At 40.9% G+C, this 19,929-nt stretch overlaps 1 protein-coding gene across 3 annotated transcripts in view; it reads left to right on the top strand.

The window, feature by feature from the left end:
- Nucleotides 1–5,397: 5,397 nt before the first annotated feature.
- ARNT2 (aryl hydrocarbon receptor nuclear translocator 2) overlaps nt 5,398–19,929 on the top strand; it is a 95,976-nt gene continuing 81,444 nt past the window's right edge. For 2 of the 3 annotated variants that reach the window (XM_026042448.1, XM_026042447.1), the window contains exon 1: nt 5,414–5,476. In XM_026042448.1, coding sequence (XP_025898233.1) covers nt 5,446–5,476 — 31 coding nt within the window. In that variant the 5' untranslated portion in view covers nt 5,414–5,445. Of the gene's footprint in view, nt 5,477–19,929 lie in introns of all 3 variants that reach the window. The other variant, XM_026042450.1, reaches the window with a different exon arrangement.

Genomic DNA, 19,929 nt, shown 5'->3' with positions numbered 1-19,929 from the left:
AGTTGGCCTGTGTTCAAATGAAATAGTGAAGCATGCATCAGATTCATCATCATTGCTTCTTTTCTTTAGGATGCAGATTGTCTTTTGTGTCTTGGGAGACTCRGATTGTTTTGCTGCAATTAATTCCTAGAGATTTTCTACCATTTTACTGTTATTGCAGCTTATGATCCGCAACAAATCTCTCTGAGGAGATAAAGAAGATTCTCTGAAATGGACAGAATGTTGTTTACAAAACTTACCAAATGATTCTTCATAAATTCTTATTTCAAACTAGGCCAAGGCCTCAACTATGTTGGCAGCATTTTTATAATATATGATGGTCTTAAAGTATACTTTTCAAACAGCATTCCCATAAATGTAGATTTGTTCTAGCCCTACTGTTAGTTTTGCTGTTTCATCAGAATATCTCAATGTTTTGTTGATTACAGACAGATCAGTTCTGGGAATACCCTTATAAATCGAGAAATCCTGAAATAATAACAAAATACTTCTCTGAAAATGTGTGGAATCTTTATATTTTATTGTATTCATAGACTGTAACAGAGCAGATGTGGTGCTGCGAATCTGGGAAACAAACTGGCAGTTTGGTCCTACCCTGAGCAGCCACTATGTAAAAAAGGGACACCTTTCCACCCAAAAGATGCCTTTGTTTTTACTATTATTAAACTGACTGAAGTAACTTTTGATACCAGCCAGTACTGTAGGACTAGTGAGTTGGAAGGATGTCCCATCATCAGAGTTGTCGATGAAAGACTCCATCCTGCCGAAGTTCATGGAATGTGCACGTTTGTTTCACTAAAAGTTCCGTCAGACCCTTATTTCTGAAGGTGAAAAGGAAGATGCTCAGGAATATCCAATGACCTGGAAATCGCTTTTATGACCCCAACTTAACAGGCCTCACCTCATGCTCTGGATCAAAATGCCCCGCTCATATTACCTCAGAAATAGCTTTTTTCTTTTTTTTTTTTTTTTTTTCAAATGGATAAACTTTTATTTTGCAGTGAGAAACATGGCATTTTAAGGGGAGGAGGAGGTGTATAGAAATGAGCATTTTTTTCATTCCTGTGATTTAGCTTTAGTTTAGAGTGCAGGACTGGAGAGAGAAATTTACTGCCTGCARGCATTACCCCTATGTAAATCTGGGCTTCAGTTTTTCAGTTCTGACCCCTGTGTCAGGTTTGATTCAAACCCTGGTGTTATTTCTGGGATCTAAATTTATGTACATGTTTTGGTAAGTAGAACATGACTGTGTATAACTTTTCCTTTTTTATCCAGTTGTTTCACATACCTATTTCAGGGATACAACTAGATATTAACAGAAAGACTTACAGCCATATACATCCAATTCTAAGRTAACCAGTTTAAAGATGTCACTTCTTGATGACAGAGCTTCTATTCATTTCAGAGAGTGATGTTAACATTAGAAAAGTAAGCAAGCCTGGTAGAGAAAACATATTATGTGTCAATGTGYTAGCATCCTCCACTCCTCTCTTAACGTTTTTATTTTGGATTGTTGCCCCATATGTGGTTAAATTTATACAAACTATACAGGAAAAGGTAGTGTGGAAGATATGAGATGAGGAGAAGCCTGCATGTTTGGTACCTGGCTTGTACTTCTATTAGTACAAAAATATTTGTTCAAATCAGTTACATTTCTCAGGTAACAGGGCTTCTGCCATGGACATTTCACCTTTGGGAGGATTTCTCTAATATTCGATGTCATTTTCCCTGAAGGAAAAGCACTGCAGAATTTAATAGCAATAACTGCAGTGAAAATCATGCAAATTGCAGTTCTGCACCTCCAGGTCTGAATAGTGATTAACAACTTCCACATTCTTCTCTAGGTATCTTACTGCATTTTCTAGGAAGAACACAACTTTCTCATAAATTGTAAGAGAGAGTTTAAAGAACAAGGTTGAAATTTCCTCARAAATGCTTGAAAACCTTCCCATGCCTTACTGAATCTTCGTAATTTCAGATGTTGATTGCCAATTCTTCAAAGTACTTTTGTCATAAAGAAGCAAGAAAAGCCAAATTACTTTATCTTTTTTTGACACTGATGACCTATTCTAACACTTTTAAATTTATTACCTATTTCTGTGTGATTCAGTTTCTGGATTTTACTGATTCAGATGGAGTAAAGTATTGTCYCTGCTGGAGGAGGGGGGTTGGAATAGATGATCTTTTGAGGTCCCTTCCAACCTCAACCATTCTGTGATTATGGAAAGACCTCAGTTTCAAACAAGATTTCCTCCTTTTAAAAGAAGCAAAGATCTTCTAGAAATTATTAGTTTTTTTCATGGGATGAAAACAAACACAAGGTACAAGTTTAGATTTTCTAAGTTGTAGGCCAGTACAGAAYTTCCAAAGAACTGTTAATCGAAAGCAATTGCAGTTTAATGCTGTAGCATTAAACAGATGTTTCCAGTACTAGCATCAAGATGCAGAGGATGCATATATGCTGAGCAMTAGTACCAGCGATTATACCCCTCTAAATTGAAAATAGTAATTGTAAAGACAGCTGACACACTTGCTCTTTGGTGTATAATAACAAAATTGGGGTAAAAATCACTTTCCTTAATTCATTTACATCATATCAACACTTGTTTATAATTATGTTAATATGGTAAGTGAAGCACCTCCTGTTGTGCCACATGAACAGTAAAAATTCCGTGTATTGCTATCTTGCATATGTATTATGTTTTGCACTTGTTATTGATAAAGTGCTATTTAATCTCTCGGCAAGGGCAGATTCCAGTGCCATCACTGTTTTTGTCATGAAGCACCCCCATTTCCTAAGAATTACGGCTTCAATCTGCAAAGGTGGGCATGAATTTGCAGAAACAGGTATTCAATAACTACTTTGCTTTTAGGCTGTACTGGATATGTATTCTTTTTATTACAATGAAAGTAAAATACACAGCATGCATTTTTCTGCTAGTAGAACATATTTTAATGGCAGTGATGATTTTTTCCCATCAGTTTCCAATGATACAGGTCTTAGCACAGATACTGACAGGCTCAGAATTAAATCAGCAAGGAAAMTGTTTAATTCAGATTAATGCAGAAGAGTTGCATTCCCTTACAGACTGTTTTAGGGATTCTAAAAGATCCTCCTAGTGCCATCTATTAACACAGAGAAGATGGGGAGAAAATGAAATGAATCCTATTTCTCAGTCTACCTAAGTGAGCAAAGAATTGCCTCCAAAACTGAAATGCATCATAGCTGACCAAAAAGACAAAAAGACGGATTTTGCATAATTGTGTCTGAATTTATGTAGATTTGCTAGAATGTGTACCATTCCCTCTCAGTCCTAAACAGTATTTACATGGAACACCCTATTAAATATAGTGATGGCTATGTGCTCTTTCTGGGGTGATTTAAAGTCTCCTGGGATGCTACTGCAAGGGGAGAACTTACACAGTTGAAGGGTTTCATTGGTTTTTACTCAGTTGCTRTTCAGCCTACTGGCATCAAAAGCTATGATGCTGGACTGTCAGATCTCTTCATGTCTGTTTATTCTTTGGCAGCCTCCTCATCTCTCAGACAGAAATTAAAAATACTTATGTGTTTCTGATAAGAGAGCTGTGAGGCTTAACTCAAGCACACATGTAAAGTGCTTCAGAGGACACCTTAAAGTACTTAACATCATAAATCACTGTTTTTTATTGTATTTTATAGAGGTGTAACTTGACATAATGGCGGTTTGTGGTCAGGCTTTCATTAGTAAAACTACCTGCACAATTTAAGGGCACCATTTTATAAAAACCTAAAAGAATTGAGCCATGCCTCATTTTCTCTGTTGCAGGAAGCTACTCCAAGGTTGTGTTTCCTCCTAAAGGATATGAATCTAGAAATACCATGACCTAGACTCTCCAAAAGAACAAATATGCAGCTTTAGCTTAATGAAAATACCAAGATTTACAGCATTTCCAAAACTAATTAACACAGTCTATCTTCTAGCTATGGGCAAGTTAGGGACCTAGGAATTAAGAATGCCCATAGAGCATCCAAAACTCTACAACACCAAGAGGCATTAAAGTTTAAGATGCTTAGAAAACCAGCTCAACTTCTCATAGCCAGCAGCACAATAAATCAAAGAGAAAGTTTAAACTTTCTAGATAAGCTGGAGCTGATTAAAYCCTTACACAGAAAATGAGGCACCATAGGCTCCATGCTTTCCTCTGTCTTTCCTTCCAGTTTGTATCTTAATGACTAAACTGTTCCAGGTTATTTATTCAGCAAAGGAGGAATTGATTTGCAACCTTTCATTTTGAGCAGTCTCATTAATTCTGTGGGACTGTTCAGGGCAACTGAACACAGCARTTTTAAGTTTAAAGATTAACAGACCTTTTTACCATTCTTATATATCTATTTTGCATGTCACTAATGCAGTTATTGCACTGGTAGTTTATAACAAATCTTGCATCTCATTAATTCTGTGATTCTGATTTTTTCACTTAGAAGTTATGAGAGYATGAGAAAAAAACTCTCAGATTTCATTTTAAAATGTACTTTTAATCCTTGTGTTGGTTAAAGGGCTTAAAATGGGAGCCAAGTGAACTGTAAAGGGTTGGTTGTATTGCTTATGTTTGGAAGCATTGCTTAGGGTACACCAGTCTTTTTTCAAGGATAGAATACCACTATCATAATTCACATATATTCCACACTGAAAGGCCAGTTCTGCCTCTGAATTCTTTAAGTTTTATGACTTGCACTCAAAAGACTGTTACATTTTCGTTAGTAATACCAGGAAAACAGCATTATTAATGCAGTTCTTTGAGAAAGGGTTCTTCCACCTGGTGCCCAGGGCKCTTTGAAGCACCCAGTTCTCCATCCCTAGGTCAGACCTACACTCAATACCGCAGTAACGTGGCACGAACGCTCACTTTACCTCCCACTCCACTGACCCCCCACCCGTGGGCATCATGCACCCTGCGAGCAGCACCACCACCCCGGGGCCGCCCGCGTCCCCCTTCCTCCCTCAGAGCCTGTCCCGCCTCAGGCGCCTCGCCGCTAACGGCGCTTAACGGCTGCAAGGCCACGCCCCAACCACCACCCGGCGCGGGACGCCCTCCCTCGCGGGGGTGCTGAGGACCGCGGGTTCGAGCCCCGCGGGGGGCAGCGGGCGCGGGGCCCTTTTCCAGCGGCCCCGCGCAGCGGGGAGGCCGAGGCCGGGCGGCGGGTGGGGGGTCCCGCTGGGGCGCAGCGCACATGTGCGGCCGCCCGGCACATGCTCACTGCGCGCGGCGCATGAGCAGAAGCGGCGCGGGGCCATCGGACATCTTGGGCCGCCCCGCACGGAGCGGGCAGCGCCGCCGGGCCCCGGGGCGGGAGCAGCCGCCGCCGCTCCCTGCGCTTCCCGGCTCGCCTGCCCCGGCTCCCCTCCCCAGCGCATCCCTCCTCCCCCTCTTGCATTTGTCTTAATTCCGCCTAGAGACAAGATGGCAACGCCGGCGGCGGTAAACCCTCCCGGTGAGTAGCTGCTGCTGCCGGCGCCGCAGGGAGCCCGCCTGGCCCCGCCGCACAGCACGTTCCTGCCCGCCGCCTCCCGTGCCCCTTCCCTCGCCAGCGGGGCGGGCTCGGGGCCCGCGGGCGCCCTGGGGGGGCGGCGAGTTCTGCACAAGCATCACCCAGGCGGGGGGAGAGCGGGGCGGGCGGCGGCGGCGCGGCCGCAGAGCCCTCCCTGCCCCGGGCGCCTTGGAGCCGCCCGCCCCTCACGTCGGCGGGTGCCACCCGCGGGACGCGCCGCCTCGCGTGGCCTCGAGCAGCGCCTCGAACCCGCGTGGGCTCCGCGCCCTCTTGGGGGTTTTTGTTACCCCAAAGCTGCAATAAATGTGTCTTGCGGGCAGCTCTCTGCTAAGAGAAGTAACCTGCCGAAGTTTCCCCTTGAATTTTTCCTGGGGACGGTCGTTCCTTGAGGTGACGTTGGCCATGTGTCTGTGGGACGCGGCACGTGTGCRTGGCCAAATGGAACAGGTTTGTGCGAAGCAGAGGAGTCTGCGTTCTGGAGATGTCCTTTGGTCAACATTAAGTATCCAAAGCTAAAACCCTCCGGGTTCAGTACCAATACGAAGAGTGTTTTTGCCAACCGTAGACTGCAGCTTTTAATTGTTTTAGCRTGTGGCCATGTTTTGTTGTTTTTCATAGTTAGGCTCATTTTGGTCACCTGGGGACATGTTGGAGTAAATGAGGACTGATGTTTAAAGGTTGTTGTTTAAATTAAATCCTGCTGTGCTTACTCTCATGAGTTGTCGTGCTGAAGTAGGTGTAATGATGGGCACAATTAGTTTGGCTCAGTGAGTGCCAATGAAGTGAGCAGGACCGGACCTTTGCCAGCCACATGAAGTTTTAATATCCAAATTCTGCATATTGAATGGAAAACAATATTTAATGAAAGGGTATTTAATGGATGCAATTTGGCTTCTAGGCTACTGTGTCATATATGATGAGAAAAACTTCAGCTATGCATGCGTGCAATGAAATTAAAGTGAGCTGTTATGCCAGCGAAGAGGAACTGCTGCCTTTGGCTTAGGTCCGGGTTGCTTTGTTCCTATCTGATCTTCCAGGCTGGAGGAATAGCCATGATCCTWAGGGATGTATGCTGAAATAACTGCATTATAGGTAAGCCACTGCACTGAACCTTTTCCACCTTCTGTGTTGGCCTAGAGTCACAGAAAAATGTGGTTGCGGGAGATGTGCTATGGAGGCACCACAGAGCAGCCTCAGGGCAGTGCTGCAGAGCTCTAACCCATGAGCCTAGAAATAGATACTCATCTTGTGGATTTGAGGTGCAATACCTGGAGTTATTGATGAAGCATTAGACACCTGAGGGAGGCAGGAGCAGAGCATGCGGGCTGTGGGCATCGCTGGGCAGCGATTTGCTGCRGTTCAAGCTGATTTGCAGTGCGGTCCTCAGGCTCTCTTAAAYACAGCCTGCCAGACCAGCGGAAGGATGAGGAAATGCGGTGGTTTCCTGAAGTGAACCAATACCCACGGCTGCGGGGTTGAGGTTGCAGAGCATCTTTCCTCTCCAAGCGCTTGGAACAGATTTGAGCTGAAAGACAAATTCGCTGGTAATGATCCTCCCACATTCCCACTGCGGGAACGCTGCCGTCAGAGAAATGTAACTAAGCTCGGACAGAGCCAAAATGAGGAATTTTGGGGCTGTGACGAGATGGGAAGGGTAAACCTTCRATCTGTTTTGTAACACTGTGCTTGCTCTACCAAGGACAGCAGTCGATAAAACTGTATGGAAGTATCTTGATTTATGTTGCATGTTTTTTTTTGAGTAACTGCAAAACAGTCCAGACAAAAACAAATGACAGCAGATTTTAAGACTGCTTTTTTTTTTTCTTTTGAGTCTGGATGCTCAGTTGGAGTAAATGAAAATAGCTCTATTAGTATTGGTGAAGCCGTACTGTCRTGCGCCACCTGACTTTCTGCTCCAGGATGTTAGGGGAGCACGAGAGAGATTAACTTGTTAAGCATCTTTAATGATGATTAGAAGTTACAATATGATTAAATTTTTATTAAGCAATTGTCTGGGGTTCTAATAACATTTGATAATTTAGGCAGGACATTAACCTACAGCTACCACAATACAAATACATGACGTTTTAGTCATATTCAAGGTAGCAGAATGGGCAGTATCATACACAGAAAGGCTGGGTATTCTGTAATTATGGATGTGTAAGTGTTTTAAATGCAGGAGGTTCTGCAGGGGCARACTGGGGACATGGCAGGACCACAGCTGCCTGCGTGGGGCCGTATTTGACCTAAACCCATAGATCTTTGTGGTTAATAACTTCATCTGTAGCTGCAACTAAACATTGTCCTGACAAAACTGGGACCTCTGTTTGTTAGATCATTCTCCTTCTTCCTTTTCCATCACATTTAACCTTGTGAATATGATCTGGTTAGAGGTACTTTGTTCATCTGTTGTAATCTGGATGACTAACTGAAGAGCGAAACACAATACAGGTGTGTGGGAAGCTCATCTGCATTGGCACAAAGCATCAGAGTTAGCTTGTTTCCTCCTGAAGTAAGATTGGCATATTAAATGGGGYTTAAGAACAAGAAAACTGTGGAGGTGTAGCAAGCGTTTCATAAATTACTGCTTGCAGCAAAGTARCTTGGTGCCATGTCTGTTTTAAATGTGTAAATTTTTGGAATGCAAACTTGTCCATTAACTGTTTGCTACTTTTGGGTTGCTTCTTGCTTCATTTGCACTGAAGTACATGRTATGGTGATGTTTTATATAAGCCAATTTAGGATGAAAACATAAAACTGTTAAATAAATCAGTACTTTATTTTCCTGAGACGTTACTTGCTTGGTCTGACAGATGGTCCCAAAGGGGCAGCTTTCTCTCATCAAAAGTGTTGTGAAATGAGATGATTTTATCACTTTAGTTCTTCCTGATGAAGTATCTCCTGCGCATCAGCCATCCTAGGTAGTTTCCACAGGTGTACAGCCAAATACAGACAACTTGTAAGTCAGATCTGAAGAAATTGTGAGATTTAACAGAGGTTATCTAGAGTTATATTAGAAGGCAGACTGCTTTGGATGTGGTTTCGTGATTCACTGGGATTGTATCCTTGGATTTAATTAAAAAATAAACAATGTGTGAGTTGTTTATGTAATTTCTAAACTGGGCTGTTTGTTTTTCAGCAGAGAGCCTAAGGTCTAAAAGTTTGGAGAATAACATGCTGGCCAGCAAAGGCATCCACTTGAGATGTGTTGAACATGAAAGGAGCAAAAGGTTTTTAGTCTAAACCGTTCCTTACTTCATGAGTGGTCAGTCATTAAGATGACTCTTTTTCTCCTTTGATGTTCCTATCTTTCTTTCTGTAAAGTTGGCCTTTATTTTAGTTAGACTGTGGTAGCACCTCTGGAATTGTTCTAGAATAATGTTCACTTCAGAAGTGTGTACTGAACAACAACTTGCATTAAAGTAATGCAATTTTCTAGTACTTCTCATATACAGAGTATGACAGATTTCATTTCAAAGCAGCTCTTCGCTCACAGACTGTTTCTTTAGGTTCTTTGTATGCGGCACGTGTTTTGTTTCAAATATTGCTTCAAACTGAATAATGTTTCTCTGTGCCTCTTAATAGAATCACAAAACAAAACAGAGATACTGCTGATTTCTGCARTACCAGATGGCGTTGCTGATTTTTCTTCCCAGTAAGAAGAATTGCTCCAGATATTAGGTAGACAAGGGAAAAAATAGCCATTTCAAAACAATTAAGGCAAAATAGCACTATTGATGTGGTGATTATTGTTATTAAGAGGACACAAATGGGGCTGTCATTATGAAGAYGAATTTGGAGATTATGCTTAAATGGCTTGTGAAGATCAGATATGTGTATAGTTCAGGGTAATTTTTTTGGACTTAAAACTTTAAAGCTGCTGAATAAGAGTGGAAAAAACATTAATTCAGTGCTAACTGAAGAGAACATAATACTATTAAAATTTGCAATAGTAATGTGAAAGAGGGGCCTTGTGGCACAGGGATCTAGACATGGGGATTTGAGGTCTTAGATGTTGTTCTAGATCACTGCAGATTTTCCTGTCTAGCTAGCAAAATCTTTTTGATGACTAGCAATATTCAGAGATAGAAGATTAATCTCTGGACAAGTTATTCTGTCTATTCAACGTTGTGGAGTTGAGAGATGCAGCCTTGGGTGCAGAAGAGGATAGACACCAACTCATCTGTATTCTTTCGTTGACTGCAGAGTAGGCTAGATAAATGTTTTGGCGGGAAGAAATCAGAAAAGTTAGAGGTGCTTCTGTACCCTTTTAACTTGTGCAAAAAAAAACAGGTTTATTAGGTCAAATGGGAGAGGGAAAAAAAAAAAAGTAATTTCCCAAATCTGGAATGGTTGTTTGGTATATAAACAGTTGGTTCAATTTACTTGTTGTTCACAGTGCTTGCTTTGTTCAGATGTAAAACATTTCCTGTCACCCCATGTGTATCTAGCATCCTCTCTGATGAGGAACAGAACAGTTCTATAAAGCTGCTTTTCCTCATTGCAGATGGCCTCTAATCCAAAAAGACAGATGTACGTTGTGAGTAAATGTATAAAGTTAGTCGTTCATCATCTTCCATTGTTAAAACGAATATCAGAATAAATCTGTGCTAAATTAAATAATGATTTATCCAGATTATTTTATGGAGTGTTTGCTTAATGAAATTAAAAAAAAAAAAAAATGTGTTTAGTCATGGTCTTGGAAGTTCTTGGAAGATTTTAAGCTTGACAGCTTTTTCTTCCACTGACTTTCTTTTCAACTACAAATTCTTTTTCCTTTTGACAAGGTAGTAATCAAAATGAATTGACTAAATAAGCTAATAAACTGATATGGAGAAAATACTTGCCTACTCCAGAAGGAGCTATTTGTCATGAAGGGTTACAGGAATTCAGCCAAGTCGGGCCTTAAAAGTAGTTCAGTTGCATGGTTTGAAATATTAATACCAATCGGAATGCCTGTTTTTTAGCAAGTGCTAATTTGGCTAGTCAGGATTTCAAATGGATTTATGTTTAAAAAGACATCATTTAATAAACTTGCTTTTATCCCTTTGGGTTCAGTTGTTTACATGGATTGTTGACTGTAGTCATGTAATGGGTAATGCATTAGAAGGAGTTCCCAGGGTAGATAAAATTTCCTTTTTCATGCCCAAACCACATAGTGGGCAAAGCAGGCCTCACATGGAGAAAGAAATCCCTTGTTCTGATACTCTCTGTATTGAAAATTCTTTCTAAACTTTTCCCTCTGTTTTGTCTGCTTCTATTCCCATTCTGCCTGTCTCCTGCTTGCTTTTCTGCCCATTGCTCTCAGTTCGGGTTCCAGCTGAGCGCCTCTCCCTTTCTTACAGCTCCTGCAACTACCATATTTCCGCAGTGGTGCTGGGCTGAGTGAAATTTTGGCTTCTCAGTTCCTATTGTGTCAGTGTAAATGAATAGTGGCATTGTACTGCTGCTTTTCTCAAGTCTTTCAACAACTTGTAAATTCAATCTCTCTCCTATAGGTACCAAGCTCTTACTTAAAGAACAGCGGCACTTTTTTTTTTTTCCATTCTGAGTGTTAGCTGTGTGGCCTTCCATGAAACTCAACAGGTACTGCAAGGTATAATGGCTTTCAGATTACCAGCATGTGTTATCCTGCATGGTCCTTATATGCATATATGCTGCTATTTTGTTCAAGAACAGCTCATAATGTTAATTTGGAATGCTTAGATTTGGACTGCTGCTGTTTTTTCTCAACTAAATGTCAACTGTGTGTAACAGAATTATACAAAACAATTCCATTTTTTTCTCCCTAATTGAGCAAAGGGGGTGGTGACTTGTTTAATTATTGGCTTTACCAACATACAAATGCAAAGGCTTTACAGGTAAGTTGMTCATACAGAATGCCTGGAATGGATAGTAATTAACAACAGGCTCTTCATTGGTATGTTGATTATGCTGCCGTTTGTCGTGGTCCCTGTGCTTGTTTAAATGTTCAGTTACACTGAACTGGAGYGTTCACTTCCTGGCAAACATGGAATGTATCAGAACCGTTTGACTTTCAGATATATGCAAATATTTTGTGGGAAAAGACATGCCAGTAAATCACTGAGCTGCAAAGAACAAAAACACTGGATATTTGTATTCTTCAGAGGTAAAAGCAAAATCTGTTTCTATGGAGYATACAGATATGACTTTGAAAAATGGTCCTCAGTACTTTCTTAGTAATAATCAAGAAGCACAATTTGGTACAAGGAGATAATTTTAGGGGTRTTTTACTTCTGGCTCTGTCCATTAGTAAAGGCAGGTGAATATCTGGTTGCTGTAAAATGCCCTTGCAGTTCATGTATTTGTACAGCTCCTGGATACCTGGATAGAAAATCATACTGACTTGGAGATGATTTTAAAAATGTGATAAAACAGATTATTTTGAATGTAAGCAGAAGTAAAATTACTGCTTACCATTAGATCATAAGTTAGTAATTTCAGAGTGTATTAGATTTTTGGTTTAATTCCCTTGAGGCTGCAGCTGTCTCTTATTTGTATGATAGTTTRCCCAATGCTGTCCYRGACTCCTGTGCAACGTGCTCTAGGTGACTCTGCTTATGCAGGGGTGTTGGACTAGGTGASCTCCAAAGGTCTCTTCCAGCCTCAGTCATTCTGTGATTTTGCAATCTCCAGATATCACTGCAATAAGTATTCGGATGCGGCACCTGGCTTTGTTCTTCAAACTATTCAGTAATGTCCTGAAGAGGGAAGGGATGGTAAAGTTGTTACTAACCAACATGTCRGTATGGGGCAAATACTTTAATTTTCTAAGGCTCAGTCACATAGAAAGTGGTTAATCTTCCCAAGACACAGGGACCCTCATCACATGGCAGAAGTCAGCAACCCCTGAAATGAGGTGCCAGTTGTAATAGTAGCTGTAGGAAGAAGATTATAGTCATAAAATTATCAATAAAGTGGTACTAGCCACTGTGTGTCAGTGCCCTCTTGAGTCATGTTTGATCTATTTATTGACAAAAACACTTTTATTGCTGTCAGTACTGCAGAGCCACTACAGCTGTGTAAGTAAGAGTTGGATTTGCATTTATTTTATTGTTGTTCAACATGCAAAGTTGCTAGCTCAGGTCTCAGTCCAGCTTTGGAGACTTACAATGCTGTCAGCTAGACAGCTTGGTTTGGAAATGCTAAATTCTTGTGTTCCGAACCACTCAAAGGCAGCTCATGTAATGGCAACCACGGAAGCCTGTGGAGCTGGCCCTGTGTCGGAGCCAGAAAAAGAGAGGTCAGTCTGATGACTGCTTGTGAGTCACGGTCRTGCCATAGTACAATTTGTTGGGCAATAGCGTTTGTAGGAACAGCAGCTGTGACCTAGCCCTGTGTTGTGAAGTCTCGAAGTAGGCATTTTCGGGTTTGAAATTAAAGTAAATGCACCATCACTGAAAGGAATGCTCTGAATACTGAAAGGCACTTCCAAACTCTCATATGAAGATTGGGAAATAAGAATGCTTTTTAAGTGTGCATGCACGTTCAGGGGTGGCTGGAGGCCTTGCAGTTACTCTGCAGTGGCTTTCTTATAGAAACCTGTCAGACCAAGTTTCCATGAAAAGAGTTTTGATGGGAGTTCAGGCCTTCAGCAACTGTGAAACATAGTTTAGGTTGAAGAGATGTCTGTCCAGCAGGGCTTGAGGTTTTTGAGGTTCCTGCAAACGGGCCTGCGGTAGCCAGGGTACCTTGCCTGCCTCTCCCTTCAGCGTTACGGTCCGCAGAGCTGGAAGAGCCAGACGGGTTGCGCTCCATCTCAGCTATTCCTGAGCCCTTGTGTTTTTTAAGGCTAGTAGAGGTGGGCTTTGAGATATGTCTTAGAGCAGCCATCAGCATCTGAGGTGTAAGGACATGTTCTGATTTCCTTCYTTTCTTATGACAGGGGTCATCTCCAGCAAAGAGAACAGTGGACTGCCATATTCTTATAGTCAGTGGACTGCCATATTCAAGTCACACGGATGCTGCCATCCTAGCCAGCTTTCTCCTTTGCTACTTGTTTTTATCCTTCTAGTTTCCCTGTAWGATTTTAAAAAGGAGGCTCTGTGAAATGTTTAAGCTGAGTTTGAGGTTAGACAGCTGTGGGATRTCGCTGTAAAACAAAATCTTAATGCCATGGTACAATAACCAATTTAAAAGATATGTGGTTTTGTGGCTTGGCATTTTGGTTGGGTGGAATCAGCTGGAAATGTGTGGGTGGAAAGAAAAACATTAACATGAAATTCGCACTGAATTATGTTTTGTTTGAGGAACACTGGTCAATGCCTCTAGAGCTGRTACATACTATTTTATTTCTTAGCTAAAGAAAATGTACCTTAGTACTTGGATGGAAAGGCTGATTTATCATTAAGGAATTGGTTCTGCCTCATCTGCTGATCATATGCAAGAACTTCTCTGCCMTTGGCAGAAATGAGTAAGAGACAGGCAGGGTGCCAGCCCTCGTTTTGCCCTAGGAAGGGCACCTGCGTTTCAGAAGATGCAGGGTCAGGGCTTTGTCTCTTTGGACGGAGCCTGTGGAGGTTAATAGCGCTGCCCCCGAGGTYACCTCCACCTATGCTCCTATGTTGGGATTAGTTTTTCATGACAGGCTTTAGGACAAAATGTTCTTTCATCATCGCTCAATTTAAAACGACTGTGGTAATTTATGAATAAGAATAGCCGAGACTAATAAATTCAGTCTCTGCAGGAAGATTCTTGGCTGTTACAAGCTGCCCGCATTTTTCAGTTTTATTGCTGGCTGGCTGTCTCATGTCTGWGGACTGACCAAGAGTAGAGGACAGTCTTGTGACACGATTCAAATTTACCACTAAGTTTTTCTGCTGAACTTCTGACAAGTCCTAGAGTACCCTGTGCTCCAGTTTCCAATCACGTGAGTTTTGTTTCTGTTTTTCTCCTGCTTTCAATTTGCCTGCCCTAAGGTCCTGTATTCTGGAATGGGCTTTCCATGTGCATCTTGTGCGTATTGCATCATATTTAATGGAAGGGATGCAATTACAAGAGGGTTATGAAATGACCTATTTGTGGTCAACACACATTTGTGACTTATTTCGTGGTCACAAACAGGTGGAGGGCCTGTCCTGGAGCAACAAATATGAATATATATATATATATATATATAAATATATTTTTTTCAGTATGATGCTATATCTGATACTGTGTTGAGTTACTAAAGACTGTTTGTCCCCATGGGGAGATGGAGAAATATAAAAGTAGGATATACAGTTTATTCCTCCTTGGAAACTGCAGATATTATTTATTTCATGCACGTTAATAACCATTAATTTGTCTTTGCTCTGTACTGTAGGTATGGTCTTAGGAGGATGTATTTTTAGTGTCTTAGCAAAATATATATCTAAGCATAGATGGATATCTATTTAGGTACTGAACTACTAGTGTAACAAGATCTTAATATGGATTTTAAAATTCACTCTTTATTCTCTAGATTTATGATAGCTTTTGATGCTTAATCTGCCTTTGAAAACATGTTAATTTTGTTTCACCTAGGTAAAACGTGAATTAAAATGGAGAGTGAAATGGTCATTGCTTCTTACACAAAAGAAATGATCAAACCATATGAAAAATACAGTTCACACCGAAAACGAGACATTTTTCAAATGTTTGTTGTTTATTTGAGAGCTGAATTTAAAAAGGAGGAAAATGCATTTTGTGGGGGGAGGTTAGGTAATATGTTAATTTAAACTGTTCTTTAAATCAAATCAATGAGCTGTCACTGAAGGTAAATATATTTTCAGAAATGTCCCCTATCAATTCATAATTCTTTCTAATGTTGAAATGCAGTGGTAAAGTATTTGTGGTAATTTCTTAGTAAGTGCATTTGGCCAGTGTCTGCTCTGTCAGGTAGAGTTCCTTGAGCAGCTGGGACCCGAGTGCCAGCTCTGGCACTCGRAGTGATTTTGTTTGTCCTTTGTACTTGTCTCTGTGGCTCTTTAGTAAGCAAATATCGATCTCTGAAATTTAGTTTGGTCAATATTTGTAGGCAAATACTGTTTTTTAACGAACATCCAGTTTGCTTGTAGTGAGTCTTTTTCACTGTTGTTGTTGTTAKTTTCCATGTTTGACATATCCACAGAATTGTATGTTACTGGGAATAAGTGATTGCAGTGGATGTCAGATTATTTTTGAGATGCATATAGGGACATGGGAAATAATACTCTCTTACTGCATATTTTCGTTTGTTTAGTTGCTTACAGACCTCTAGTGAATTCTTGCATTTTGTAATTCAAAATAAGCAATAATGGAATGGTCTTAACTGACCATTTCCTATTGAACATCTAGCAAAACTTACCTGGATATATAATTGTCTCTATTTTAAGATGGAAAATTCTGACATAGATGAAGTATAAGATAAAGTATCATGAAAAGCATTCAGGAAATAGATCTTTGTGAAGAGGTTAAGCAGAAACAAGTGTTGCACAACTTGGATTATTGGGTGAACAGTAAACCTAGAATAAAAAAATCTTCTGCAGCAAAGCAGTATTCCTTATTTACTATGTGTCTATAAAGATTTCCCTTGCACCATTTTTCCAGGCTGTTCCATTTGGAACATGCTTGAGAATAAAACATTTTAGAAAGTAATGTTGGGAAATGCAACTACCTGGTGATTTTTCCAGACACCTGCAGGTATTTATTGGCCATTGTTGTTTGCAGACCTGAAAGATGCAGAGCTTGAAAGTAGGCAAGGGAAAGAATGTTCCTACCAGCGGGGTTAATGATTCTGGGGCAGCGGAGGGGAGAAAAAACATTAAGTCCTTCTTTTTTTTTTTTTTTTGTCTTAGAGAAAATTCCAACTTGGGAGGAGCTCTTCCTCAAAGATGAGGATAGTCCCCAGTAGGGATTGGTGTGTTGAAGCAGGCAAGACATCTGGACAGGTTCCTAGGGCTGCCTCTGCGGAGTGAGATTGAACGTACCCTGGTGTCTCAGGTTGCGGGAGGGTGTCCTGCTGCAGTCCAGCCAGATTTGAGCCTCTGATTTTCTTGGTCTTTTTCTGTGATCTGAGAGAAAGGCCGTGGTGCTTCATAAACTGCACCAGGAGTTYAGAAAAATATGGTTAAAAGTAATGGCTTAGCCAGTCGATTCGTTTGTATATCGCTATTAGGCCATATGGGGTTTTTGATCCTTATCTCTCTTATAGAAAAATGAGGTTACAAATCTGGAAGCTCGATGAGATGTAAAAGGAACTGTCCCTCCCTCAATTTTAGACAGAGAACACAGATTTAAAAACTTTGAGGAAAGGAAGAAATGAGGAACCACACTTTATTTTTGGATTATCTGGTGATAACTGCATAGTAATTTATTTTCAGGATGCTTCATGTATATATTCTTATTCTTGGTGATAGACTGGGAGGTAGAAACACCTGAAAAGCCAGTTAATTATCATAGCATAAAATAAACATCACTTGCTTGTTGATCAAGCAGAACTGAAGTCCTCAGTGCTATCAATAAAATATTGTTTAATGAAAACAAGAGAGCTCTGATTACCCAGCAGTGCCCAAGGACACTGCAAATATACTGATAATTAAGTATTTGGTAATACAGGTTGTTGTTCTGAATTAAATTTTAAATTAGCATACTCTTCTGAAGCACAGTTTAAAAAAATCTTTGAAATAAATAACACGGGCTGGGTATCTCTGTACGTGCAGGCATATCACAAGGGGCTTAGATGAGCTCAAGAGCCATGATCTATGTAGGTGGTTTGGTTGTCATGCCTTCCTCAAAAATATTGTTCAGCACTTTCATGAGCTTTCTTAGAAGTCCCCCTCCATAACCTGGATCAGTGAAATGACCCTGGAAATGATTCCTCTGGGTAGCCAACCAGTGCTCTGATGTATTAGACCCATTACTCAGAAGGTACCACTTCTGTCTTGGTCTAGTAGGGAATAAAATCTTGTATTCTTACCTGTGTGGAAGAAGCAAACTTGAGAAGGGTTTTGTCATGCTCATCCTTTATGAGCCTAAGAGCGGCTCCCCTGGGCCAGCCCAAAGTTTCCCAACAGTTTTGTTTTGCTGCTGAGAAGCAGGGGAGCTAGGGATGGTTCTGATGGTTCCCTGGCAATGCAACGGGGAAAAAAAAAATCCAGATTTAGTTCTGTTTCATCATGTAGTTGCACAGAATGCCAGTAAAGGGCATCACACTGATCGAGACGGGAAATAAGAAGTGGTTGAATGAGAAGGTTTTTTCTTTGGAGACAAAAATCCAGTCTTAGCAAGGTCAGCAATGGGGAGGAAGCTGCAACAGACATTGGCCATAACATGAATCACAGTAAAACTATGTGCAATGGGTGTTTTGCTTTTTTGTTTTATTTTTTTCCATCTACTTGCTCTTGAATTTTTGGAACAAGTTCAGAGTTACCCAGTTGGCTGTTTCATTTCCTTTTTTTTTTTTTTTCTTTTTTTTCTTTTACTGAGCAGCAACTGTCAGGTTCCTACTGGGTCTTTTTAGCTAATAACTAACGATAACTTCTGGGGCAGCAGCACATGCAGGTGTTTCCTCTAATTCAGTGTTACCATCTTATTTGGTATGATAGTGCCTGGCCTTAATGTAGCTTTAGCTTCTCTGAGAGCTTCCACTGTACCTCYTAGTGTTTTACTGCACAAAATACAGCAAGCCTTCTGTTTTAAAAAGGGAAAAGATGTCCAGTGCGTGACTGAATGCCAACCAAAACAAGCTAAATGAAGTAGACTTGTTAAACGATGAGTTAATGGACTGAGCATGATCTGTCTCAGCAAAACTTGAAGGAAAGTCATTCCCCTTCATTATTTTTTCTTCTCCATGTTTGTTTGCCCAGGCTGGGCGTATGCTGCTTCATTTTTTGTGAGTTCATTAAGGGGTTAGCTTGGGTCCCTTTTGCCCAGCAGAACAGCCAYATATTTTATGTTCTAGTTTTGACACAGTAAGTAAAAATTATGAAAAATAACTTYGAATGTTACCTTCTGTTTCTTGCACACAAGTTCATAATTATGCAGTTATTTTTGGCAAATACAAAATGTCAGAGGAAGAGGGAGGATCACCATTCAATTTAAATGGAAATGATGCATTGTGTGGGAAGTCTAATTTTTTCTGTAATGCAGAATCATTTAATTAGTGCTGTTGCCACGTGTCACTAATATCAATAAAAAATGCCTATAAAGCTAGGCAAGATGAAGGCAGTAGCTATTTAAGTGAAGAATCCTTTTTGATCAATGCATGCCTACGTACGCAATGACCTAAGAGCACATAGGCTCAGGTTCAAGCAGTACAAATGATGCTACTGCAGTTTCACTGTGACTTCTTGCAGGCTAAGGATCTGCCTCTCTAAATTCTGCATAAGTTCCAGGAACGGCCTTTCAAAGCCAGGTATTATCCTCTCTGCAAACTGGCCTGTCACAAGGAACTAGCCTACTTTTCTGGTCAGTTTATTTATACATTTCTCCACTTGTGGCTCTGCCTGGTGACTACACTGTCACCAGGTGTTTGAACTCAGGTTATGTTTTTAATACAGGGTTAGTAGTCCAGGTCTCTGAATTTGCTCCTACCCAGGCTTTGGTGCACCTGTAGTCCACTGGCATGAGAAACGCTTTCCTTTGAAAACGTGGATCCATCGTAATACAGGATGAAAACCTCAGGGATGTTCAACTTGAGTCAAGTGCCGACTTCTGCAGTGAGGATGGCAACTTAAATAGATGGGTGCTGGCAGCCCTGCAGTGCCTCCTGCCCTCGGTTCCATGAAAAATATTTGTAAAGTGTCCCGCTTTACTATGTTATTAAGAAGCATAAAATGAATCACCAGGGTGTTTTTGTGATGTATAGCAAAAATATAGTACCAGTGAGACTGGTAACTTGGGTATGGCTTTGCAGTACTGCTCTGAGAGGCCAACATGGGTGCTTAGGTTCAGGTGACAGTCTTCCAAGTTCATTCTGCAAGAAGATACAAGCCTAGTTTTAATTCTGGCGGGGTTTATTATTTTCAGAGATCGAAGACAGCCTTTCAGAACAGGAGCCATAAAGACCTCATTTTTAAATCTTTCTTCCTTATTTTGAATTCCAGAAACCTCTTTGTAGTTAAGGAGGAGGGTCAAAGTTTGGCAGGACTTGTCAGCCGGGTTGGATGTATTGGCTTATTAGAGTGTGTACAAGAAATAGCTCATCTAAGCCAGAGTGAAGATGCTGTGGAGAAGTAACAGGAAATTATGAATGAGAAATGGAAAAAATGCCAAGGGAAAAGAACATGGGAATAAGTGAGAAGCTGAAGGTGAATTGGTGCCCTGCCATTTGTCAGGGAGACAGGGAAGGAGGAGGGAGCAGGTACCTTCCTCAGCTTGGCCTTAGGTAGYAACGTGTGTCCTAATCTTCAGTGATCTCTGCACTCGTTACAGAG

The sequence above is a fragment of the Nothoprocta perdicaria genome, unplaced genomic scaffold (assembly GCF_003342845.1).
Source record: "Nothoprocta perdicaria isolate Ctin4 unplaced genomic scaffold, notPer1 scaffold_302, whole genome shotgun sequence".
In the NCBI taxonomy this organism is placed as follows: domain Eukaryota; kingdom Metazoa; phylum Chordata; class Aves; order Tinamiformes; family Tinamidae; genus Nothoprocta; species Nothoprocta perdicaria.
Note: the sequence above shows the minus strand (reverse complement) of the source record. Positions and strands in the feature narration are given on the sequence as shown.